At 38.2% G+C, this 27,869-nt stretch overlaps 1 protein-coding gene across 1 annotated transcript in view; it reads right to left on the bottom strand.

The window, feature by feature from the left end:
- Positions 1-1,723: 1,723 nt before the first annotated feature.
- The window catches only part of KLF13 (KLF transcription factor 13), a 36,878-nt gene continuing 10,732 nt past the window's right edge, over positions 1,724-27,869 (bottom strand). Inside the window, exon 2 of the mRNA XM_052807695.1 lies at positions 1,724-7,377. Coding sequence (XP_052663655.1) covers positions 7,085-7,377 — 293 coding nt within the window. The 3' untranslated portion in view covers positions 1,724-7,084. The remainder of the gene's footprint in view (positions 7,378-27,869) is intronic.

The following is a 27,869-nucleotide window of genomic DNA, read 5'->3' as shown; positions in this document are numbered from 1 at the left end:
TGAGAGAAGTTTCTTTTGTAGGTGAGAATGTGTTAACATACACATTTCAGAGTGTGTGTGTCTGGGTGGGGAGGCACATTACAGTACCAAGGCAACAACTCCATACTTAAACTGAAAAGGCGTATCCTTTTAGAAGGATTTGTTTCTCTTTTCATTCTTCTAGAAAGTTTAGAAAACAATCTTTGACCGCTCTTCTGTTATCAAATATGAGGTGGATCCTCCACATAGCAAGACATCAGAAATGCTGCTCTTCAGGACCGATTTTCAGAAACAAACAGTGCCTAGAAGTGTTGTGTAACCTGTATTTTCAAGAAACTTCAGACTCATTCCTTCACAGAAAAGAGGCGCAACAGTCTGTGTCAACTTTCTCCAGCATGAGTAAAAAAAGACCTTCACCACCTTCCCCCCTAGTACAAAGAGTGAATTCAGATAGAGCGAGTGGCCAAAAGAACGGGTAGCGGCAGAGGTTAGACATGTCACACCCTTTCCATAAGAACAAACTAGCAAAAAGCAACTGGACTTCTAAAGTAGCTGCCTAGCCTGTCTGTTCAAGGGTGAAAATTGAATTCAGAACTGTGAATGGGGTGAGAGGACATCTGAGGAAGCATTAAGGGAAAGACCGCCAGGGGTGGGGTGAGGTTAGTTACTTAAGTGGATCTGAAATGGAAGTTCAACAGACAGACTGATACACAAGGTCTGCAAGGGAACTTCATCTCACTCAGGTATTAGATGGTTTACCAGGATTTTTGCCTGAGGATTCTCACAACCTGAATGCTTCAGAGAGTCTTCTGCCTGGGATTTCCGTTATAACAGACGTTGAGAATAAGGAGTGAGAGGCCGCATCATGCTTATGTTAGAAGAGAATGAAACAAACCTTTGGTTTTCTGCTGGACAGAAGCATTTTGTCTTCTGTTCCAGTCAGGGAGCACTAATAGTCAGGGCTATCCACTGCATGTGCAGAGTATGTTATTCTCACATAATGAGCCCTTAAATACTGTATTAACATAGTTAAGCATTTATGTGCTTTAGCCAGTTCCTCTATGTAAGTTATAGCAGTTGATCATAGACGCATACAGATATACAAACTAACTGGTGCATGGTCAGAGATAATGAATAGCACTGATAGTTCAAGACTGTAATGAATACATGAGGAAACCTGCTATTAAAGATAATGGCTCTCCAAGTTATTTGCTCTGAACAGTTTTCATGTCCCCTCACAAGAAAATGTACTAATTTTAAAGTAATTCCCACAATTGCTCCTAGCTTAGTAAGGATATTTTAGCTTTCATCTCTCAACAGTAGTCCACTGTTTTAAATTATTTTTGCAATCAGTTATAATGTTCTATAGACAGATATTCATTATAGGGCACAAAATTGTTTTCCTGTGGTGTGGCATTACTTTCAAAGGAGGATAAAGGCATATATCTGCCATTGCCTCATGTCTTTGAGAAAGTTGAGATCTCAATTTCCTCATCTTTAAAATTATGAAAGAACATTTCAGGGTGCTGTGAGATTAAAACATCAGAAATTTGCAAAGAACTGGGCTTTGAAAGGAAGGATAGTTGACTAATGATTTTTTTAAAATTCCCATTTTAAACAATAGCACTGGATGAAATTTAAACAAAGATACCAAACAAGATATCAAGCCTCAAAAGAACAGCAGAAATATTATAAAATTGATGCTTTTTAACTGATACATAAAGAAATTAAGAGAAAACCAATATTTCATAGTTATAAGTTTTATTTTAGAAAATGTAAACATCACTAACCATGCATACAAGTTAAGACATTATTTTACGGTTGTTAATTTTCTTCCTTTTTCCTTTTTTTTTCCTGTTTTATTGTTGTTGCACAGGACATTATCACAATATATAATCTATGCAGTACAAAATACATAAAAAGTTACAGCAGAGCAAGAATAGATGAACATATAACTGTACAACGGTAATACTTCAATGTAGTGATTCAAAGAGTTGAAAAGTGACTCATGGAAGCATTCATATGCTGCTGATAAAACTGTACAAGTGAAGATGACACCAGTAACACTATAGTTCACCAAAGCTGGAAGTATATATGTAAACACGTGCACACTTATTGGCACACACATTCTCTGTCACCCACACAGGCACACGCTTGTGAAAAAGCACATGTGCGCATGCGCACACGTCCCCCAGAATGCATATATACACAAGTAACTGCAGCTGTAACCAGAGATCAAATTCAACCACAAATCTCAAAAAACAGGTTCAAACTTTCCAAATGCAGTGGTGTTTGGATCTAGGATTTTGGTTCAGACGCATCACTAGTTATAATGAAATGGACACCTATTTTTGCTCTGTAGACATCCCTTCATTATTTGGTGTGTAGCATCTATAGTACACACTGCTATGTGTACTATACAATATACACATATATATGTATTTTTATATATGTGTATATGCTTATATAAATCCATATATATCAATATTTATATATATATATATATATATATAAAAAAAATCTATACCAGTGGATGGGGTTTTGCATTCTATAGTCTGGCTTATGGGGTAAACAAGTATAATTTGGTTATTTTCTTCTGCCTAAGGCTATAGCTTTATCCCCAAAAGAGTTAAAAATACAGGCGTTCATCAAACCCTTCACTGACATAGACTATATGTTAGCACCCAATGCACAAACAGATGGTGTGATGGAGTAAAACAGCACCTGAAAGTCAGTTTGTAGGCATCACCTGATGAAATTAGTAAATCAAATGGCAATGAAAAGGCAAGCTTTAAGTATGCAGAGTTAATTTTCCTTATTCTTTCTTCACAAACCATGTTCCCCAAAACAACAATGCACTTCACACAGTACAAATTTCAGAACTCGTGGCAAAGAACTGTAGAAAAGCAGTTGTGAATGTGAATAGCTAGAAACAGGTAAGCTCCTCACACAGCCTTTTACTGCCTGGCTGCATGAAACACAGAAAGTGCTGAATGTCTGGATAGAAGGTAATGAAGTTTAAAAGGTGTACAGAGGCCCTCATAGCTAAAAGTTATTGTAAGGGTTAATGCAGTAAAGAGGGTAGGATACATACAGGAATTGGGCGTTACCATCAAACAGAGGCTTCTGATGACTTGTTACAAATATACACCTTTGCAGTTATGTAATGTAAACAGATACTATGCATATATTATAAAAGCAAGGAACAACTTATTTGCAGATATAAACAATTCTCACAATAAAATCTAGCTGCCAGGAGTTTACCAGAACTGCTCTGTAAGAAGCAGGATGAAAATTGAATTCATGTGGCCGTTAATGCACTCTAGGCCTTTGCACAGGATGAGGTTAATGGAAGGGGTGAATGGGTTTCTAAGAGCGTCTTTAGTTTCGGTTGAGTGGTGGTAGTGAAGTGATGATTTTAACTTGCACCCATTTCCTATAGCAATGCAGTTAAGCTCAACTCTTAGACAGGAAACTAGAATCATGGCTGGAGAAAAACAAACAAACTTTCAGGGCTTTCTTAATAATAATAAACCTGTTGTTATATTCTGAAATTAAAAGAAAAAAATTAAGGCAATTTTATAGTTTGTGGGGATTCACCTCAACAGATTGCATGGGGAAAGAAGGCGGCAGGAGAGATGCACACTCCTCCAAATGGAGGACTGTGAAGAAATCTGCACCTTGCCAGAGCAGTGTTTCCTGAGTGTGCAATGTTTGTTGCTATGCCAGGAGATTGTTTTAGGTTACACCACTGGGTGAAACAACAAAAGGGTAAAAATCTGAGGATAGTTTGGATAAGGACCCAGATTTCAAAACATAATTTGAGCTGTTCAGACTTCTCATATCTGCAAAACTGAGGAGGAACCATCATGAGAATGGAGTCTTATGACCTTGCTGGTGCTTCTGCTTCTTTTCTAGCATCTAGCAGATGCTAGAAACCTCAAACACTCTCTTTCCATACAAAAATATTAAGAGAAGTTTTGTTCACATTCAGTTTTGGAAACTACTAGTGGTTTGGAATTCATCACTTTACCCTAAAGCTATCATGTATTAAACATTTAATGGAGATATTTGAAACTCTAGCTAGGATTTTAAAATGCAGTAATTTGACTGTCAGCCTAACATGCTCTGAGGTCTTTAAAGCAAAGATGTAAAAAAGAAGTTTTAATGAAAAATTTCAGAAAATTTCCTGAAAGTGTAGCTATGTTGGCTATATATAGTCTCATAGCCTTCTCATTAGATGAACTGGCTGAACTGGAAATTTGACTTTGAACCTTTTTTTTTTTTTTTCCTCTGCTTAAACTTGGAGATTAGTAATATCTATAAGGAATATACATAAAACGCTTAGTTTACTGTTTGAGTTAAAGATTACATAGTTCTTGTGTCACTCAGAATAGGTTATCCCATAATCTCAGTGCTAATAAAACTTGGTGCAAATATTCTTTCTCCAGGCTATTAAAACAACTTATTTGTAATGCACCTACTGATTCACGCTGAATTACTATGCCCTAAATAAATGGGCTGGAGTAGTTCCTCCTCTGCTGAAGATTAAATGATGCTCTTGTTGAAAAGATGATTTCACAACAAACTGAACTTAGAACATGAAGCCTAAGATTTTTGCTGATACTGAGTTCTCCTTTTGTTTTTGTCCTGTCCCTCCCCCTCCCCCAATCCCTCTGTTAAGGTATAATGATAATGAGAAAAGTGTTTATGACTTTTATGACTTGTGAACAAGACACAGCTGACCTGTAGAATTCCTTTAGCTAGATATCTTAAATGCCTCTTTACTAACTACAGCACAAGAGCACTTTTAGCAGTCACAGAAATTATTGGAATGTGAATTCCTGTTACCTGAATTGTATCAAGCTGTGAAAATTACGTATCTCAGTAGATCAAGATTTAATAAAAAAAAGCAAAAAAAAAAGCGGAAATCTATGGAGGCAAACAGATCTGGCTTTCCCCTAACTCACAGTGGTTAGGCAGCTCATCACACAAACTCAACAATATTCGTCATCTTGCAAAAAAACCCTTACAATGTTCTTTCATTTTCTGTGAAATGAAACAGTAGAATTGTGCCTCGCATGACTTCCAATTCAAAAGGGGAAAATTGTGATTTTACAGAGGTGAAATCTGAAGCAAATGAACATGAAAAAAAACCTGAAATATCTGCACTTTGAACTGTCTTTAAGTATTTATCCATACAACTAATAGAATGCATAGTATTAGGAATAATGTAAATATTATGGAAGTACCTATGAAACTACTTGGAAATCTATATTAGCCCCTCACAGTTAATATACAGTACAATAAAAACTTGCAAAATTGGATCAATGCAAAGCAGCAAGATACAGGTTCATTTGGAATCTGGAGGCATTCACTTGATATCAAATGGCAGGTTTGGCGTAGAGAGTTTCTTTTCACCATGCTACACTTAACTGTATTTATACCCTACAGTAAAAACAAGAAAACCCCAAAAATTCCTGAATCAAAAGGACCTGTATTTATACTATGCACCATCAGACCCAGCCAAACCAAGGAGAGTGTATTTGCTGCTGCCAGTGAGGTCTCCAGTACATCACAATGCTCCTGGTCTTTTGCTATATTTTCTACCATATAAAACATAAAAATCTACCTCCTAGTGGTCTATCTGGTGTCAGATATTTGAAAGTTATTGAAAACTAGCGAAGATTGCCTTCTAGTTATTAAGCAGTTATTCAGAAATGACAGCACCTTACTTTATGCTGGTACGTGTATTTTTGAGAAAATTGTAGTAGTGCTGAGCTAAAATGTCATTTTATTTTAAAACTTAAAAAATGCATATTTTGTTTTTCCAGTCAGAAGATACCTTATGATTTTTGCTTCCTTTTATCAGTGACCACAGTCGTGATGCAACAGGATACAGAAACTATGTCTTAGCCAATTTGTCTTGCTAAGATACAGCTGTACAGTAGGTAAGTACCTTGATAAAAGTTTTGGTGGGCAGTGGTTCAGCTATGCTATTTCCATAGTTCATTAAAAAAAAAAAAGGAAAAAAGAATAAAGAAAATTGTTCAAGTCAGTGTGGTTTGATTTGCATATTCTGTTGGTCCCATACTGAACAGGCAGTGCAGAGAGCTTAACAACTTGGAGAGAGTGATGACAGAATGCCTCTGAGATTCCATGCCACCTTGCAATAAAATGTTACCCAGTGTAAATATGTTTCCTCGTGATTTAGGTTATTTACTTAAGGCATCTTGTTTAGAATTTTTTCTCAGAATTTTATCTAGCACGAAACAAATAAGCAAACAAGTTTATCAACCTCACAGAGATTTTCGCAATAGGAAGTTGATTTGGGAGCATCTTCAGCATGAAGTGAAAAGATGGCTTGCTACCAAAAGCAGAGGGCAGCTTGAAGAAAGACAAGACTCCTGTTTGGACACTCCCCAATGTAGGTATATAATCAGGAAAACAAACAATGGAAGAGTCTGGTACTACATTCCAGTACTGGTTTGGTTTTTGTATTGTTTGTTTCTTGGGTTTTTTTTTTCCCCAGTGTGTGAAAGAACCTAACAAAAAGCTTCTGAGTGCATATATATTTACAGAATAAGGCTGCAGTTAGGGTGTGTCTTCATTGTAGTTATTGTGTAACATAAATATTCATCCCTGAGAAAGGAGAAGGGAGACACAATCCAACACAGTTGATTTGTAAGTGTATGTATGCTCATGTTGTGCAATCCGGTCTTACAAAACTACTTTGACACCTGAGGTGAATTAAGTGGGGTTTTTTTCTTTTTTTAGATTTTTTCATTTTCTTACAAAGAATAATCAAGAGGATCTCTAAATGGTTGCAAAATGTATGAAATATTGAGACAGCAGGAGTCACTAAATATAACATGTAAGTCTGTCTGTCCATGAGGTTAGAATAGCCACTTGTGTGGTTGGGTAAAGAAAGTTTGACTGGAAATTGCAGTGGGAGGCAGCTATTTACTAATTTAAAAAAAAAAGGGGGGGGGGGGAGTGGGGAACTGAGGAGGGGAAGCGACAGAGTTTTTTACATGTGTGCAACACAAACAAAACTCCACGTTAGGTATTGGAGGCAAAGTGCTGACATCCAGTGCAGGTAGGTCTATGGGGAACTGGCGGGGCTAATAGTTGGGCTTGAGGCATCTGAGCGGCTGTAGTCACTGACAGAGCCTGTTCTTGAGCTGCTTCCACTTCGCCTCTTGAGCATGCTTGGGTGGAAATTGGCATGGCGACGGGCATGCTTTGTCAGATGGTCGCTGCGCATGAAGCGTTTCTCACAGAGAGGACAGCTGAACTTCTTTTCTCCTGTATGAGTGCGGTAATGGCGGGCCAGCTCATCGGAGCGGGCAAACTTCTTGTTACATCCTTGCCAGCTGCATTCAAAAGGCCGTTCACCTGCAGAAAGCAAACATGGCATGATTAGAAGGAATAGCAATGTCCTCCATGGGTTTTTTTGTATGCAAAAGTTAGAATAAAAAGGTTGGGAGCAAGGTAGATGCCACTTGGCGCTAATTAGATCGAGAAGGTGTTACTCTCTGCCAGAGAGACCACTGTGGTATTCCAACCCATTAAAAAGTACTGTAAATCAACCTAGTGATACTTTATTTGATAACTGGATCTTCAGGGATGCTGGGCTCCTGATCCTTTCATGGATGTCACATTTCATATCTCTTGTACTCCATTGGACTTTACTTCTGGACTTTGACAATATCTGTACTGAGCTCTATAGAATATTGACTTATTCCTCCAAGCTGTCCCTGTGTCCGTCTGACTCAATGTTGAAGTTCAGGAGGCGTGAAATCTCTCTTTTCAGCTGTTTAAAAACAATTATGGTGAAAATGCAAAATGGCAATTTTGAGACACTGGATATGAGGCTCTCACCTTGTATTCTCCACAGCCGTGTCTGTGTTTTCTGCATTTGCTACCAGGTACTACAGTTTCTCTTGTTCACTGCCTTAGGTCTCATTTAGAAGTGAGGCAGGAAGCACTGTATTTCAACTAGGTATATGATGTGCCACATTGAAGGTAGTAGCCTTCTATCAATGGCTAACCTAAAAACCATGGCCTGTTATGCTTACGGTAGGACCAGTGAGCTCAAATAGCAGTCTGGTGATGTGATGCACTTCTCAACAGATCTCGGACATGGGAAACATCTTTCACAGGGCCAGATGCCCATGCCATTGCATGGCTGTGGCAGAGGTCTGCACTTGGGCGCTGTGGTAAATGTGCAGCCTGAGAAGCTCCAGCACTGGAGGCGAGCACAGGTCGCGGACCAAAGTAGCATTGTGGGGTAGATGGGTATCTGGAATATATTCCCAGCTTCATCACTGATATGCTGCATAGCCTCGGGCAACTTGTACTATTTGTTTCCATCCTTAGTTTCACCATTTGTTAAAAATGAAAATATCAAATCATGAAATGTGCTGTCTACTACTTCAGTATATTGGTTTGGTTCTTACTGTCACTGAGTCTGAACATCACGTATTCTTTATTTGTTATTAATCTGGAACATCTTATTCTTCTGTGAATACATGGATTTAGCATCTTTTGTAGTTGTAATTTTTGCAACTTCCTACTTGCACTAATCTTCATCTTCCTAATGCTGAATAGCCAGTTCAAGAGGCCCAGAGACCTATAAAAATTCTGTGCCAAAATAAGAAATAAAAGTTCTCCACACACTACACCAAATAGGAAATAAATAAATTAGCCTCCTGGAGAAATTCAATACACCTTAATTAAAATTGTCTGATAGCAAAATTGACCCTAGCCAGCCTTCAATCTAAGCAGCCAATAATCTGTTTTAAATTCACAGATTTGGCCATAGCATTTGTCTCCCAGATCTACTTAGGAGGCTCCTGCTCAGAAAAAGAGATTTGTAGGTCCTCTTTCCCTCCGTTTATGAAGCCTCCAAGATACTTCAGCCAAATCTCAAATAGTGTCTCAATGAACAGACAGGCAATTCTTTTTTTAAATAGGATTTTGTTCAAGAGCATGGAGAAAGCCACTGTCCCTGATGTGTTCTTGATTATTTAGGAGAAAGACCAAGGCTCAGCAGACCAATTGTTCTTAAGCACATTTTGTGGATTTCATTAATTACACCTACAACTACAATGCGTAATGAAATCATTGTATCTGTACAGTACACAAGGGAGATTTTCATATGGAGAACCATGAACACCACCTCCTAAGTGCTCTGCAAAAGGCAGCCAAGACGAACAGGACTGCTTTCTGTTGGCTTCCCCTGAACTAAAGCCTGAAAAAACTTAGGGCCCCACAAACCTTTTTAAGAATAAAACCTTTACCAACTGGTTTAATGGATATAGTTTTGTCATTTTAAAAACCCCATGCAAATCCATTCAATGTCCTCCTCAGCCTTCTCTTGCAAACTGTCAGGGACTCATCTCAGTGTGCTGACAGAAATGTGAAAAAAATGGGAAACAAATATATTTTGGCTGTGTTTGTCATGTATCCAGTCATCTGTTGCTAGATACACTCCTGCCTGTGGTCGGACATGCCAGTCATCCCTGTTGTGTGACCAGATTCACTAGTCTTCTCCCTATGTTTTGGTCATACAACAGATACACTTCTATAAGGACTTTGGGACCCTCGGGAAGAAGGGCAATGAGACATGGTCAGACAGCTGGATGTGGCCTGCAGAATCAAAGTTTCTCATCCCTGAGCTATGGCATCATTTTTTGGTAAGGCAATGGCCACTGGATGTTTCTGTCACCCAAGTTAATTTTCTGTGTGTTTGTTTTCATTACAAATGGTGTTAGCTAATGTTCTTCACTAGAAGGACTGCCCTGTGAAATGACTGCTTTCAGACAAGGAAGACAAGAGTTAGTAATTTTGACACCATGAAACACAAAGAAAATGGAACCTTTTTTTCTGATTAGTTAGCATGGCATCAGCTGTTGTTTTCTATGTCTAGCATTTGGTAGTCAGCAGTAGGCACGACAGTCCAGTTCCTAATGAGAGAAGAGGTTCTGGAGCAGGGTTGTGCAAGATCTGTGTTATCCAGTGCTAACAGTCAGATGATGAAGGTATTGCACAACTTATCTTTCCCTCTCCTCACTGCACATCAGATCTGGATGAGAACATTCAGGTTCCTACTCACCTGCCTGATTTGATGTTGTTGATGATGGTGGTGATGATTTGGGTGCTGAGCCAAAGAAAACGTGGCCTTTCTTCCACTATTTCTCTACTGTTCCCTGTTCTCCTCCTTCCTAGGAACTACTTTTTCCCCTCAGTCCTCTCTAGTTTTGATTTGATATCTTCTTGGTAGTTGCCTTTAAGTTTCTTGGCCAAGTAGTTTTCCCCTCCATGCACTCTGGCATCACTCTAGTAGTGGTAGTAAGTTCTCTAGAGAGCTTCCCAACTTTGTTGAGGTTTAGCAATACCTCCTCAAAGAAAAGCTGTATTGTGACGAAATGCTGGATGCCTTGTGTGAAGATACGAGAGTGATTATTGCTCATAAAAAATTAGTACACAGTCTGGAACAAAGTTGCTGCTGGGTATTAATTAAGACCTAGCTGCTGCCCCAAAACCACACATGGAAATTCACAGTCTGTCATTAGTCTCATCTCTCAAACAGAAGGGATGTGGTTTTCTGTGCAGGTACGTTATATAAATGTCCTTTTACCGGCAGTAAAGCAATCAACAGAATGAGAGATTATATGAATTGATTGCGTAATCACATTAGGGAACATGCAACCACAATACAACTTTCTTGCATAAGCAGTAACCCGTGGACACATTGTACTCAACAAAGAGCTTTCACCATTAAAGTGGCTGTACACAATAAAGATTTTGAACTCCGTCTTAGGCAATGCTGAAGTCAGAATTTTACCTTTATACAATGACTGCAGAATTTGATCCTATAAACTAATGTGGAAATGTTATAAAATATCTTAAATATAGCAAGAAACATGTAAAGCATGTGAATGTGTATATTTAGAGTCTTAACGCTATGCCTTGGCTGCAGCGGTATTTTAGTGCATTATAAGCATTACTAGCAGGTCTCAAGGAGAGGTAAGTCTCCAAAAGATAACAACACTTGAAAATAAAGGAATCAAAAAGCAGCTCAGGCTTCTTTACTCTTCAGAGAGCCAGGCAAGAGATGCCTTTAAAAGATAAGGAATATTGTAAATTTTTTTTTTTTTACAGTTTTAAATAGGTTAGCATTTCCATGTTCTAAATCCCACTAAACTGTAACCTTTCTAGCTCCTCTACCAGAGCACATGACATCACATAACTTGTGTTTAGAGTTACACAAACCAATGGAAAAACATCACATTCAAGAATTAAATTCAACTGATCTTAACTGAAAATTACACAAGCAAGAACATTTTTGGCTTCTTCCTGAACTCCACCCAGTCCAAAGAAAAAAATGTGTGTAAAGCTGCATTAAGAAAATTGCAGTGCTCACTGCGTAAAAGTATGTGAGATCTACAGGGGCACTGACTTCTGAATTCATTTCAGTGGCACAGAACTAGCTACTCACACTGCTTAAATTTTCTGCCAGAGCCAACTGCCAAAGGAACTGTAGAGTTGCCTGCGCTATAGAAACAGCATTAAAAAAATGCACCTCTCTTCTCTCTTGCTGGAAGGGATTTGGAAGCAAGTAGAGCCAGCCTGTTCTTATGATATTATATAAAGGTCCTTTGTATTATTCTGTATCTGTCAATCATTATATATATTGAGGCAACTAGATGCAGTTATGGGAAACAAGAACTAGAGATGGTGGACTCAGATCTGATGTCTACTGAGCTTGATTTGTACCATACTTTCAGTGCACTCTTGACTTTACCCCATCCACATATAGTTTTAAGGACTCATTTCCTATATAGTGACACTCCTGTACAGACCCTGGAGTAATCTGCTTCCTGTTTCACCAATTCATCTGTATGATATCCAGCATTTGAATAGCAATTAAAAATTATACAAAGTACTGTGTAGGCCTGAACATGCTTAAAAAATAACCTACTAATGACTGAAATGCCAAAACAGGTTGAGACACCTGTGATACCAACCATTTTCAGAATTACAATGCAAAGATTAGGCAATCATATCTGAACAATTTGAAATGTGATATCCACTGCCCTACAGATTAGAGTGTTATTAAGACAAACTACATATCAGGAGCTATTTTTTCAATTTAACTCATGTCATAGCTCTGCACATTATGTTAGCATTCAAGCATATGCCAAGGCCATGCAGTAACAAAGAAATTTTTATCCTGGGAATTCCACGGGTGCCTGCAAAACCAGAAACAGTAAGCCAGAAACAATTTTCTGTGATCTTTAATCTGTTCTGCTGCTTTGCAGAACAGCATTGTATGCTGTTATGAAAACAGACTAGAAACCTGAACATGCCAGTGTGTGCTATTCTTATATTTCTACATTTCATATACATAATTAAGGGTGTATTTGGAAACACAGATCAGATCAGCAGGCTGGGTGGGGAGGATGAGGGGCAGACAGTTAAACAGAGATGTGACTGAAGCAGCCCTCCTTCAAGAGAGGAAATGCTATCCTGGGAAAAAAAAATCAGGCAAGCAGACTATGTTTCTTGAGACTGGCTGTTATTTAAAAAAAAGAGAAAAGGTCATCCTTCAATAGCACTGATATGTATTTATGAATACTTTCATTTCTTTTATTCTCTTGTTTATAAAAAGCCCTTTTGCATAGCCAAAACCCAAGCCCTTAACCTTCTGAGTGCAAGAGAGAGAATAGCGCATAGCTTTGATGTTAGACAAATGGTGGTTTCTTTATCAAGTATCAAACTATCAAGTTTCTTTATCCAGGGATCAAAAAATTCCAAAGCCTCACAATTCCAAACTACTATAAACTGAAACCAGTTAGTTTTAAATTAATGATTTTGGGGGTGACATTTCATAAGCAAACAAGCCAAATTCAATCATGTTTTTTGCATTTGCTTTTGTGTGTCTGTCCAACAGCTTTTGAATGTCTTGTCTACCTTCAACCATATCTAACAGAGGTAGGGAATTCAGCAATATTAAGCTTGACTAGTTCCAGGAAAATGAGGAAGTTTTAGTAATGTTCTCGGTGAAAAGAAAAGTTATAGGGTGAATTTGACTGTCACTATACACCAGAAACCCAATATGGGAGTGTGGTATGAATGCCCAAATCCAAGAAAAACTTCAGTCAGAGATCACACATTATTAGACACAGGGACATAACACTCCCCCAAGCTGCTAGGACACACAGCAACAACGAGCTAGGCTGCATTAGTACCTGCTGACAGAAGCATGCATATTCCTGCTATTTCCATTATCTGTGATGTGACCTTTTTTTAGGAACTGGAATTCTCAGATTTACAGCAGGCACAGACCCAGGCATCAAGTACAATGTCGCTTTAAAGTGTGAGCGTCTTTATTTTAATCTTAATAAATCCAGTGATTAAATTGGTAAATTATTGGATCTTACATTTTCTGCGTGCACAGGGAACTACTACTGAGCAGGAGCTGCAACAGCTATCATAATATCCATTATTTAAACCCTTGGTTTATTTTCTATACCTTAACATTTTCATTGAGATATTTAGACGTATATGAATATTTCTTGAAAGGGCAATTTCCAAGTAGCAAGTTTACATTTTAAGTGAATGTGTGTTACTGTTTGCTCTGGAAGTGCTTGTATTGTTTCACCTTGGAGTACAGATTACACCATGTGATTTATCTGTATAACCACAGCTAACTAGAACAACTCAAATAGCAAATGACAAACACACATTCAGATACTATAATGATAATGGCTACAATGCTAGAGAAATATAAGTAGTGCAAAATTCCTCCCCCAGCCTTAACCACAGTCAGGTCCGCCCAAGAACCAAAATAACTGATTTGGTATGTTCCATGCAGCTATCTGGTCCTTCTTAAACATATTACCACTCACTTTCACCTTAATAGAAACAATTTTTTTTTTTTTAAACAGATTATGTTTTATAAGGTATATTCTAGGCCTTTATTTCAAACTTGTTCAATAATAATGTCTTAAATCTCTTTTTATAATAATTTTAGCTACTTTACTGTATTTTTATCAGCCACATTTCCTTCTCCTTTGTCAAGACAGAATCATTCTGGCCTTTTTAGGCTTTTTTTTTTTCCCCAGGACACTTTATCACATACTCTTTCTGTTGTCTAAAATATGCATTCCATGGCTTTACTGAATCCCTTTTCAAATTGCGATGCCCAAGCTGAACTGCTCTGTCTGTGTGAGTTTCTATAGCTTAGCACTTCTAAAATACCCATGTTTCTTACCCTGCATTTTTGCACAGTGAATTAAGAATCTGAAATTTGAACCTGTTATCTTTACCAAGTCATTTTCTGCCTACCATGTTAACTCCTGTTTGACTCCTGTTTAGTTCTCACTTTATCTCTGCTGAAGTGCATCACTGTGCGTTCAGTACACTAAGCTAAGTCTAGTTCCAGACCACTTCACACAACCAATGAGTAAGTAGCTGAAATTTATGTTCCAGGATCTGGAAAATTAATCTTACAGCAAATTGGCTTTAAAGTGAAATGGCCATAAATTTAATAAAAAGAAATATTGCTACATCCTTTGCTAAGATTTTGAATGAAAGAGCAAAATAAAGGCTACAGCTATGTGGATAACTTATTTTCTGCTCAACTGAAAAATGAAAAACTTTGAACTCCAGAAGAACTCAGCAAACCAAGAAGCCCATAGTAATTTTATTTTTGGTTGACCAAAATGTTCTACTTCTTTTGGGATGTTTTTTGTAACACTATTTTTAATTCCTTTAGCTTTGGGGACAATTTTCAGCACAATGACTATGTTTATCTGAAATGAATTAATGAAACACACTATCACAACCTTTCTGAAATGAAAAAAATCAGCCTAAGCTATTTGCAGAGTTTAACTGACAGATAGTTCTGTTCTTCATAAAAGACTACTTGTCAGTGAACAACTGTTTGCCAAAAATAGTATCGTTTCTATAGTTCTCACTAATAAAGAAATGCAAAGTTATTAATATTCTTCATTAACATTTCTTGGCAGCTCTTCCTCCATGAAGATTAACTGTCTGACATTTTTATTAGGTGACTAACTGGAGATCTGATCTTCTAAGGGAACAATTTCATTTGTGTTTTCAACTTCCACTGGACTCCCCATGTTTATAAGCACAAGGGATTTTCAAAGACAGCCAACAAGGGAAGGCTAACCAGCCAACTGCAAGGACCATGAAAGTCTATCCTCCCCTTCACAGAGAAATCTTGCAATAGATTTTAGGTCCATGCTGAGGATGTGACTGAAAACATGCCCTCTAGCATTGCAGTGTGACCCAAGGAGTCTTAGGCAATTCCCTGCAGCATCTTAAGTACAAGATACTTATTTTCCAATGTTAGGCTAAGCTGCTTTGGTTTCCTAGTATGTTTGTCCTCCCGAGTCATTTTGCAAACTGTTGGTAAGTGATGCAGCCCTTCAAAATGTTGTGTCTGTTTTGAGATCTCCCTTCAAAAAATACAAAGATGCACTACTGGCATGGCAAAGAAGCAACCATCCCAAAGTCCATGCTAGAAAGACCAAGAATATTTTCCAAACATGTATTTTTATGATCTTCTCTGGACTGACATAGAGTGTTACAGTTGCATGCATAAATAGTGAATCGTATTTGGTTTTCTTCTCTCTAGCTACATTTACATTGTAGTCTCTCTGTCTCTTTCTCTGCTAGAGATTACTGCAAAAATTAGGTAATCCTGCTGGGCAACTGAGAAGTTAAATTCTTTCCCATCAACTGAAGACCATTAAAAAGTCACAAAAAACTCTTCAGGAATTCCCCAGTTTGAAATTCACATCTCTGTAGACCTGAGCACTGAGAGTCTGATGCTACTTGTTTTACTGCACCCTTTTATGAAGACACATAATACTTGTCATCGCTAATACTAGGCTTTCTCCTGTGCAGTTTGTTACTTCCTGGTTTCTGAGGAGTTCACACTTTATCTATTCTCTCTTCCTTACACAACCCCTCCCTGTCTTGTATGCTCCTTCCTCTTTTGAAACTACAAAAAATCAGTTGCACTGGGCCAGGGGCTTGTGAAGCTCTGAAGTCAATTATACAGACTATATCAAAACTAGTACTGTGTAAACATAGTTACATTTGTGTGTGTGTTAAATATGTTAAAGAGTTTTTCTCTTGAAACACAATCAATCAGATACAAAATCGCTATGGTGAGTTTAGCCTTCAAGATTCCTTCCTTTTATGATGGGGTCTAGATACATAGACACAAATCTTTCAAATACATCCTCTCTATTAGAAGAAACAGAACTAATTAAAGCTACTTTAGCAAAGAGGCTGAATTAGCTGAATAAAGCATTGAACCAAATGTGATTTTATAACTTTCTGAATAATTAATTAACCTAGTCATTCTTCTAACCAAGGGTCACAGGCTATCTGCAACTACTAGCAAAATGGAGTTCATTTAGAAAAGAGAGATGAAGGCATCTTTGTCTTTGCTGTCCTCCCCAGCTTCTCATCATAAAACTGCTAGTAGCCATGACAAGGTAAAGAAACAATATTCTTGTTGGTATTTAAAGCACTGGAATTTAGCAAACAAGCTCTAAATATCTTTCTACAGATACGGCTGAGATTCCGTGAAAGTATTTGATGTGTTATACACGATTGTCTCCTTTCTTTTCTTTGTAAGTTATTTCTAACAGTAAGACACGGGTGATGCCTTTGAATATGCTAATCATCTGTCAAACAGCAAGGTTGTATGTCAGCATTGTTTACTTATTTGAAAAATACATATTACGTGAACTATTCCACACATCCACCACAGCACTCTGCATGATGGGGTTTCACAGCAAGGCTACCTCTGCTCCATGCCAGTCTTCCTTACCTAAAACTCCAAACTGTTTCTTTCACATATAGTGAGGTTATATTCTTGCCTCTCCAAGCAGCTAATGATTGTATAATCCACATAGATCTTCATTTGCTTTGTGCCTAAGCTTGTAGAGAAGACTCTCATTTTAAAAAGTTATTAACGTATTGCTTGCTTTAGTCAGAGCTGCGTTGTGTTTGAGGTTGTAGATAAGGTCAGTTGCAAACTAGAGAGGAAATAGATGGTGGTAGAGTATGGTGTCAGACAAGTGTCACCATTGCAGTCATCTTTTTTCTCACTAGTCTGAAAAGTGGCATAGTTAAAAGGAACAGGAGAGTAACGGAGAAGAGCGAAAGAGACAATAGGAAAGGGCTTGCGGGTGAAATTCTGCGGCCTTACAGTGAAGTCAGCCCATGTGGTTGCAAAGTGTGCCCCTGGCCACTTCTAGAACTATAAATCATAGCAGTCTCAATGAAAACTCTCCTGGAGCAAAGACTGTAAGTTTAAACTAGGAACTCAGTATCACTTGTACCATTTATATGGTGTCTTTAGTATGCATTGATTAGCTGCTGTAAGTGCCACTTGGCTTCACAGCTCTTACTGGAGAGATGAAAGGAAGGAGGAATCCTCTCTAGCCTAGGTCAGTGGACAAAACTAGCTTCCACGTCTTCCATTTCCTAACCCTACGTAGAGCTGTATGTTGTACACTTTGAAGGCCAGGATGCCTCACTAAGCTGGACATTGGGTGTGGTATTTTCCTCTTCATTTTTTGAGATGTTCCTAGCAAAGTCTTTCCAGGGGAGTTACCGATCATGTACAAATGAAGTAAGAGCAATTCTTTTTGGATGTAAATTTGCTCATTAATACTTCGGGTATTCAGGTTAGCCATGTCAGGTAAGAAAGAGATGCATATGTATGTTTTCCCCTCACAGAAGTATAAAGAGCATGAAAGATGTTCCCCATGCCTCAGAGGGCAGATAAAGTTTTCTTTTGATGGCTAGAAAAAACAATGCACAACTTCGTGGTAGCAAGTGCATTACTGCTATATCTTCTAGCTGGCCTTGTCAAAATCTATACACATAGTATTTCTCTTGACTCTTTTATGTTGTATTTGCCGTAGTCTTGCTATGTGACTGCACTGATAGCATGTACACTTTAAATGCACTATCAGTACAGCAATACCTCTTAGTCTGTAAAATTGAGAGTAATCAAAACTTCAGCTACCTCTTACAAAGGCAGGAATCCATCAGCCAGAAAATGGTAATGTTACATGATTATATGAGATGGTGTTTACAAGGCATGCAATTTCAAAGATAAGGTATAAATCTCCTTACAGTTCTATATGGATTTATCATTTTTATCTAATGCTGCTTTTTTGTTGATTGTCTTAAGTCTAAAGCTTAATGTTCACCATTTCACTCTTTCCCAAATGTTCTGATGCACAACCAAAATGGAGACCTCCCATCTAAGAGAAGAGGAACATCTGAGCCATTAGGATACCCATGAGGTCGGAAATTCATCCTACCTAGCGGGGACAAATCCCATGTCTAGGTGAGTGTGCAGACTAGAATGGACCCTGCCTGCTCCACAGGAGTAACTTCTATCGATCATGCTTCCATTAAGTGCAATGCCTTTGTTTACATGGACTTTTGCCACATCCTATTATAAAAGCAGTATTTTTTCCCTCTGCTGCTGGAATCTGAGTAAACAATACTCTTTTACTGAGTACCAATGACAGGCCTAACTCTTGAAAAAGGAAAGGCAACAGCCTCAGTGTCAAAGAGCTTATGTTCTAAAATAATGCAAACTAAATGTTGGGTTTTCTGTCAAAGTTAAGCACCTGCAATTGCAGTATGTAATTTCTGTTCAGTAAGCCTAAAATTCTTACTGGGTCTCCTTATCTCTGAGGCATTAAATCCTAGACTAGTGCTCAGGAAAACAGCTGAAATGCCACTAATTTAAAAGAGCAGCAACTTCTACTTGATTTTGTCTCTCCTGTGGCTTGTTCCAAGAATGGAGATCAATAGCTGACCCTTTGACTTTGCACTTAAATGCAAGATAATTAAATTGTGTTATGCTGAAATGATGAAGTGATGAATTCTGAGGAGAGGAAGATGTGTTTTAGCTATGTGTCATTTCCAAACCACACTGAAGTATCAGACTCTTTGCAAAAAGGGGGGCTCTGGGGCTTAGTACAGCAGCCCTTTACTGTATTTTTCTAATTTGTTCTACTCAGATCTATGAATGTAAGAAAGGAGGATGATTATTAAAATCTCTATTGTGAATAGAAAATAAATGAAAAAACACCGTAAATAGAGGCTCTAAAAACATCTGGGTATTACTGAATGACAAAACTAAAAGATGAGGGATTTTTTTCCTTTTCCATTGGTCAATTATACTTTTTAATAAATATACTTCAAAAGAATACTGGGGTTGCAAAACCAAAACCCGTAAGTGCTAATCAGCAAATCTGACTTATTGCATCACCCCAGGAAAGGAATTTCAGCCTAGAATTCTTGTCTTGAGCCAAAAACTTGTTTAAGGGGCTTTCTTCATTCCTTACGCACAAAGGTTGTGTCTTCAGCATAGGTCAGAGTAGTCAGGCCTCTTACAACAGAGTCTAACATCAATGAAGGTATCTGGGATTTGTTCTTCTTTTTCTGTCATGTTGACAAGCCAATTTAAACCTTTTAAAGTGATGAGGGACTAGCGGAGGGCTCTCCAAATGTGTAAAATAATAAACACAGCATTTTTATCAAATGAGTCCAGTTAAAACTTGAAAAGGAAAGTAATAATATGGACCTTGATGAATATATATGCTGGACTGAGATCTTGTTTAGTCATTTGCAGTCTCATGTTACTTCTGTTCTAGCATGCTAGCATTCTGATTTGTTGTCTGCTACAAGATGATGATTTCGGCTGTACCACTCACCCTCTGTTAGAGCAAATAAGGTGATTAATGAAAATGTTATGCAGACAGCAACCGAAGCCAAGAAAGAAAACTCCCCAGACTTGATTCTCCCTCCTCCAGGAGGGAAAAAAATCTTACCCATAGCTGACACAACTGAATCAAATGCGTCTACAGGGAATGGGTAGTTAAGGTACCAACAGAAACACAAGGTTTCCATTACAAACTGCTGTCTGGATCTTTCCTGTGCTACCTCAGAATTGCTCACTCCATTACCCAGCCCACTCTGCAAACTCAAAACAGCTCCAGATCAGACATCTGACTGTTAGCATCTCCATGGGACCTCTAAAGAGTATTACACTCGTTGGCATCCTGTCTTTCTCCAGTCCACTCTTACAGTGGGAAAAAAGATTACATGCTCACTATAGAACACTTCCCCCTCTTCCAATCTGTGCTACCTCTTCTTGAAACCTCGGATTATGTCCCAACAGAGCTGACAGGCTAACTGTCAAGCCATTCATTCTCGATGATGTGGTCTTTATACAGAGAAATTATATGTGTAGCAGAATTAACCAGTAGGTACTCATAGGTCAAATGGCAGGAACGAAAAATACAACATAGTGACTTCTAAATGTTTTAACTGCTTCTTTGGAGAGTCTCTTGCGAATGTATCTCCACAGATAACTGTGCTCCTTTTTTGATCAATGTGATGACCTATCTTTCTTCAGCCTGCAGTGTGGGACACAGGTTATTCCGTACTCTTCTAACAGCCCAAGGTCTTCTTCCTCTACCTGAAAATGCTGTTATCTAGTCTGTGTTGGAAAATTCTAATTAGCTTACTTAGATGGTCTTAAGCTTTAATTTATCTGAGTTCTGACCACTGTGGGAGGGAGGAACTTAAAAGTTAGATCAAACCTAAAAACTAGAACCTGAAGATGCTTGTATTGCAAGAATGTTTGAAATCAAACTGAAACATCACAAACCATCCCTGTTTGTACAGTGAACACGGAAACAACCTCTGTAGTGGTTTAGACTGCTTTCAATGAAAGTCCACCTCACAAATAATTTTTGTGGTGGCTTTCATAAAAATTTGCATGGTAATGTTCCTGATCTCTGGTATGACAATTGAAATGTTTTAAGTGGGGGAGCAATTAAATAGGTAATGACAAATTGTATTCATCTGGTGTGAATTGTGGGTAAATTTATGCTTTAATTGTGAAACTGGCTCCATGAGCATTACCCAGCACTTGTGTGAATAACTGCAAAGAAGGAATGATATGACCCCATGAATCAGTCTTTTCTCTGTTGACATATCAATGATTTTTTTATTATTCTATTCTACTAAAAACAGAAAAGTGCTTGTAAAAGCAAAGCCTATCAAATTAATGAAAGGTTGTCCTGCTATGCAGAATAACAGACTAAAGGATTATTCATCTAAACTGAAACCTGTGCTTTATTTATCTGAATTCTGGAAGAAGTTGAATGTCATCTGCCTCCAGCTGAAGTCCACATACTTTGGCATGAATAGACATTGCTGTTAAGTTATGACATTTTATGTGCACAGCATCTCCCAGGATTTGGGGACAGGATGAGATTTCATTTCGCTAGAAGCCAAGCAAACAGAAGTTAGTAAAGTTGTCTTTGGCTGTAACTGTGAAATGTCTCTTTGTGAACTTTTGAACTGTTTAATCAACAACGCCACAGTAACACAGCATGCATGAAACATGGGACTTCAGCATTTATAAGTAGAGCTAAAGCTGGAAAGCTGAGTGAAAAATCTGAGACTGAGAGTTTATTCCAACTGTATGGAGGAGAGAGGGAGTGGGAATTTCCTTTTATCTTTATTCTCATTCTAAATGGCTTGTTGTGCCAGAGAACAAGGTGGTGCTGAAGTAGTTTATGAGCAGCATCAGCCAATGCCCATATGGAGCATCCAGCTTCAGGGAACAGGCAGCTCTGGAAAGTAGTTTTATGGACTGATAATCAAACAGTAAGTTTGTTGCTTGATACCAGGCAGCTACCGTTCAAGGTATGCATAAACCTGTTGCATACACTTCAGAAAATCTTCTGCCCAGATTGTAAAGTCACACTTCTGTTTAAACCAGGATTCGGGTTTTTGTTTTTAATAAAGGAATCAGATTCTATGATAACAGTTGTACTCATATTCTAATGTGCTCACTTTTAAAGCAGGTCAGCTTTTTAGAAAAGACAATATTTGCAGTTCAACATTCAACTCTTGCTAGTCTCATTTATATGTTCTGTTCTGACAATAGCTTCCCTGTTTATTTTGCATCTCCCCATCTAGCAGTCTCCTTCAACCACAGCTGTACGAAAAGAGTGAGCACCAATTACCTGCTCCTTTCTAGTTTCAGCTTGTTTTTCAGTCTTTTTTCTTTACAACTACATATGTGTGTAAGCACGCACACATCGAGGCCTCATTCTCATATATAAGCAGAAAATAAATAAGAGAAGGTTTTATCACTGATTAGGTTGTCTTTTAATTTTGGTTGTCTTAATGTTTTAATCACTGGAGTGAACCTGTAGGGATGTACACCTAGTTTTCTGAAAAATCAGGCTCCTATCCAATGTCTCAAGCTGTTTCTGAAAGCATGTGTTACCACCTTGGCCATATTCTATACAAAATAGAAATAAATGGTTATTAATGAGATGTTGCAATGAGACTGCCTTAGCATTCCTCCTTAGATAAGACTTGCCAAGCAACTTCTCTCTAAGCCTGCAAGACTACAAGCATCAACAAGTCACATGAAGTGGGGTACATCCTGTGAGAGAAGACAGGCTGTTTCATTAGACTGCAACAGAGGAGCATGACTGCTAGAGCACCATTTCTCTGAGCACTAACACCCACAGTATAACACACCCTAGGTGCAGCTCAGCTCCCGCGATCTCTCCATGTTTTATGATCACTTTGCAGGACAGCTGGTTGCAGCATCACCAGGGAGACTAGCCTCACCAGCTGTGTCTGACACGTGGGGTCATGGCGTAGGAGAGAGGCCATGGTGACTGCTGGAAATGAATGAATGAAGTATGTGGCTGTGCAGGAGTCCAAGTCAGGAGCCAATTATCTAAGTATGACTCTGGATGTGAAACATAACTGAAAAACTAAGATCTTAAGTAGAACATGGACATATTTCAAAGACAGCTTTGTCAAGGACAGCTTGGTACATATAACTTTGAAAACATTTCTCTCTACTTTTGAAGCAACTATCTCATCATGTAATCACATACAGAAATCAACTGGATTCCTTTTTTCAAAATGAAGTACTACTTTAAATACTTTCCTTTTTCAAATTAGTATTGAAAGGAATGTCTTTACTAGTTTGAAATTTACCAAATTATACATATATACAAGCATGGCCTCTTTACCAGCTATAACTCTTTTCCCTTGCATGCCACGCCCATGTCTTCATTGCTTGCCTTTACAGAGCAGAGCAGCGTTAAAACCAGTTATGTCTCACTACAGAATGTTGTTTATACATATGAATCATGCTAGAAGGGCTGCCCAGCTGCCACTGTTTTCTCTGTAAGCACTTTAAAAGCCTCTTGACATGGCAACCATTTTATTATGTGATTCCTTAGCAGAGATTCTGAATTCTACAGGTCATACATAAGTAAAAATGTAGTTGCTGTAAAGGTAGACAAGTTGCAGTAGAAGATCCCTATTACTGGCCAAAACATAAATTACTAGTGCCTCAGGCACATTTATTCATGCTCTGCTACACTTCTTTGTTTAAGAAGTGAGCAGATCTACTTTATAACAGGCCTGCTCTTTGGGGTGAGGAGAGGAAACCTGCTGGCCTTTCTGGCTTTTTGAGATGGTACACCTGTTCCTTGTGTATGCAGGAAAATTAGTTGACTACACCTTGCATGCCCAAAGCAGAGGGGCTAATGAAATACTCTGTAAAATACAGGATTTTACTGTGGCCGAAGATTTTTTCAGGAGAAGGTTCCTGTGATGGAAAAGTTCTGTGAAATAGAATAGGAAATGCACATTATTTTAAACTATTATTGTGAAATTCTAAAAGATATCCCTGCAAGTCGGCAGGCTAGCTCCAAAACACTATGAAGAGGACATAATTTTTACTTTGAAAAATATCACAGAAGTTCCCAGCTGTTCTTATTTCCATTTGGAGTCTTGGTCAATCTAGTCCTAAATCTGGGAACTACAAAATTATTTGAACCTGACTTCCTGTCCATATTCCTAGCTCCTGCTAAGCACAACTCTGGCAGCCATGAGGGGTCTCTGGCTGGGGTTCAGGAATTGCAGTACGCAGAGTTGCAAGGTTCGTAAACTTGAGTAATCGGGTTTACAACACACTGACTGGAAATAAAACCAAAGAAAACAGGAATTGCAACTTCATGAGTTGTGTTGTATCCTGACTTAGCTTCGGGGGATTGAGATGATCCAACTATTGCTGTTGCAGCTTGACAGTGCCAAACAGGACAGTTAATTATTTCCACAAAAGATGTAATGCACAGAGTACTGTGAGCTTGAATTTCAGCCAATTCTTTGAAACTTGTTTCTACTTTCTTTGAAAAGAAAAGTTTTTACAGCTCAAGTTTAGGATTGTTACCCTTTGTGAATAATGGACAAATAAGAGAAAATCTTAGTCTTAGGAAAAATGATACATCATTAAACTGCATACAAACAGGTATGCGTTAACCATTTTTTGCAGAAGATACATAACCTCGCACTGTAAAGTTGTATACACAATGCTGTCTGCATGCTCATAGATGCACATCTGTAAATCACCTTTTCAGTGTAACCCCTTGGTTCTACTACTCAAGGCTGTAAATGCTGTTAAGAGAATAAATTAATCACTCTGGGTGAGGCAGCTAAGGCCTGTTCCCATGCCTTAATATAAGGGAGAAGGAACTGGACACAAGGAATGTCCACACAGAAACTAACACAGAAGCTGGAAGGATTAGAGTTGATTATTCACCAAGTACTGCTGTGTCAGTGGAGCTCTGTACAGATGGTAAGGAGCTGCAACTGTGTTTTATAATCAGAAGAGTCGAACACAAGCTTGACTTAGGAACTTAGGACCGTTTATATATTTAAAAAAAAATCAGATATTAGAAAACCCAAAGGTGGTCTGATTTCCCAGTGAAAAACAGTTGTGCAGTGGAAGTTACTGTTGTTCTTACTGTGTTTGTCCTTGAAACTATGACAAATGTACTCAAAAGTGTGCTAGCACAATCACTTCTTCATAAAGTGAATACCACAGAACTTGCAGAGCACCCATGAGAATGTTACAGCCTCTTTACAACTACTTAGTTGAGAAAACAGTTATGTGGTAACTTGGATTCCTTTGCAAATGAGTGGAGCTCAGTTCCTCCAAAGCATTCAAAGAAGAAAAAATATCAAGTGTATCAATCACATCAGTTCCTTGCCTTTCTGCAAGAAATTGATTTAAACATCTAAGAAACTAATTTTCATGCTAACATCAGAAAAATGTAGCTTATACCAAATGAGTTTGAGTCTCTTGCAAACAACAGTGGTCGTATCCAGTTTATGGTGTATATGTATAATACAGAAATGTAAGTGTAACTTGGATGTGTCCAAGGGTACACTATATAGAAGACCAGAGTTGGCTCATGGAAAGAAGGTTTAAGCAAACATATGCACAGAAGTTCAGCACAGGTGTCATTTGCTTTTCCAAAATAATTAGTCTGTAACTCACCCACAAGTGCTAACCTTAGCAGCACAAAGCAAAGTATTGATGATATGTCCTCAGAAAGTATAGCTGCTTTTCCAAGAATTCGTTACAAAAGCAAAGCACCAGCCAGATAGCATTCTCTCAGACCTTTTTTGTAACCTATTACATTCTTAGTGTCAAAAAATAAATTTCTGTCATTTTTGCCTTAGTGACAAAAAATAATCTAGTGATTTGTACGTTCAAAAGGAAGTAGTCTGTTGCATACAAAAATTGAATTATGTTCCTGTAAACAGTCTAGAAGAACACCAGTCAAGATAAGGACAAAAGAAGAGAAGGATTGTTTCACTGAGAAGCTTGGTGTTAGACTGAGAGGGGGGGAAAGTACTCAAATCCTTATTATTATCCTGTCAAGCATAGTGAAAGAGCTGAATTACGACTTTTCTTTTTTATGTTCCAGAGCCCTAAAACTTCAAGGAATTAACAGCAGCCTATTAAACAATCTCAATTTAAATGATGGGGAAGAAAAAAGGAAGTATCAAGCGAAAGATGTAGGTTTAAAATAGTGTATCATTACAGAGATGATTTTGGTTTCATAAGGTCAGTGATATTGTTTTCTCCAGAGGTGGCACTGCTCAAAAAAATCACATGCAGAAATGCAGAGAAAACAGGTGAGTTCTATATGGCTTTTCACCAGTAAGCAAGGTTAGCTAAAAAGTCTCTAAAAATGAAAAGCCCTTCACCATCTAGGATCTTGTGGTATGAGTCAGGTGAGAGTTTACACTTGGAGAGAAAATATATATTTGCTTAGTCCACACTGCTTACCAGAAACATTGGTCAATTCCATGTACTGAATTAGGATAAGAAACAGAATGACAAAATATTCTGTTCTTTTTTGTTTTTTTTTAAAAAAACCCACCCCTTTGGGGACTGCCTGAAACTTTGCTCACAAGGTGCTGGTGCTGAACATCTGTACTTTGACAAGCAGTATTTAAAACCTGTTTCTCATTACAGCTTTGTCTCTGCATTATATAATGAGACCTTCACAAATTATCACCTTAGACAGTACAAGGTATCTGACAAACATGTTCCTAAACACACTTCATCCGTACGTTTCCTAGCTGTAGAAGTCTGGGACAAGGTTCATCGTAAAGCATTTGTGCCAGCTGTTGTACAGTATTTGTCTACTTGAGTGAGCACAGCAAAGATGACATTGTAACCTGCCCAACCATCTCATTTTCTGAAAGCTACCAATGAGACTTGTTGATTGAAATAGCTCCCCAGAAGTTAGACTTCTACATTTAAACTCCAAGCTCCAACAGATGCTGGCTTAAATCATGGCTGATTTGGTCAATGAGGTGGTTCCATTAATGATACTGTCCCACAGACTGGAAGGAGATGCCAACACAACAAAACTCACTCAAGCTGGAAGGAAGACATAGAAAAATGGTGAAAGGGTCTTTCAGCATGGATAATTACCCTGATCTTGTGTGATATCTGAACTCACTTGCAGATGAGATGTTAAGAAAGCTGTGGAATATAACCATAGTAGAATGAATCGTGAGTACCATTGTGTTCCCACAACATCCAGCTATGTTCCCACTAGTATATTTGTGCTTCTACAGGTCTTTCAAAAGTCATATCAGGATTACAGAGGAGTTGTGATACATATGTACAGTTTCCTTTAACAGTTTTAAACAGATTTTTATGGTGTAAATATCACAATTCTCCTCAGTTGTTCTCTGGGCTTAAGAATTTGCAGATTATGTGGGATCTATACCATGGATGAAGTTGACCAGAAAGTAATGGGTCTGAATGTCGTCGATAGATGCCAAACCTCTAAAATACCGTCAGTAGCATGTTAAAACTCACTGTTATGAATTAAGACATTTCTCCTCTTAAAGTTACTGTTTCAGGCCCTCTACAAACTCTGGCAGCTATCATACCTGTCTGCCATTTGAAAACTTATCTTTTCAACAGTATCAGCTATTCTGCAGAGCAGGTAAGAGCTGGAGGCAGTGGGGAGAGGGAGAAGCCTCCCTCCAGGCAGCATGTCCCAATGCTGAGTTAATCTACCCAGCTGCAACAGCCCTATTCCCCCTTTAAAGCCTCACCAGCACATGAAGGAGGGACAGAATCAGAGTTAGGGTTTACCATAAGTGATCTTTAACAGTGTGCAAAAACGTTTTTATGTATATTATCAATGCAATGCTTACTATATGTGCAGGTGGTGGTTTCTTTCCAAATGAAACACAAAATTCTGTGCTTAAAAAAAAATCTGTGTTTCCTTATTAGGATTATTTTTTTTAAGAAACGGGGTAGGTGATTAGCTAGAGATAGTCATACCTCTCATATCATATAGCTTGAAGTAAAACTGATTCTATTAAATCCATGCCATAGCATCTATTAAACTCATGGTATAGAGTTACTTTGTCCCATGACC

The sequence above is a fragment of the Harpia harpyja genome, chromosome 14 (assembly GCF_026419915.1).
Source record: "Harpia harpyja isolate bHarHar1 chromosome 14, bHarHar1 primary haplotype, whole genome shotgun sequence".
Taxonomy (NCBI): Eukaryota; Metazoa; Chordata; class Aves; order Accipitriformes; family Accipitridae; genus Harpia; species Harpia harpyja.
The sequence above is the reverse complement of the archived record's forward strand: the minus strand, read 5'-3'. Positions and strand labels throughout refer to the sequence as shown.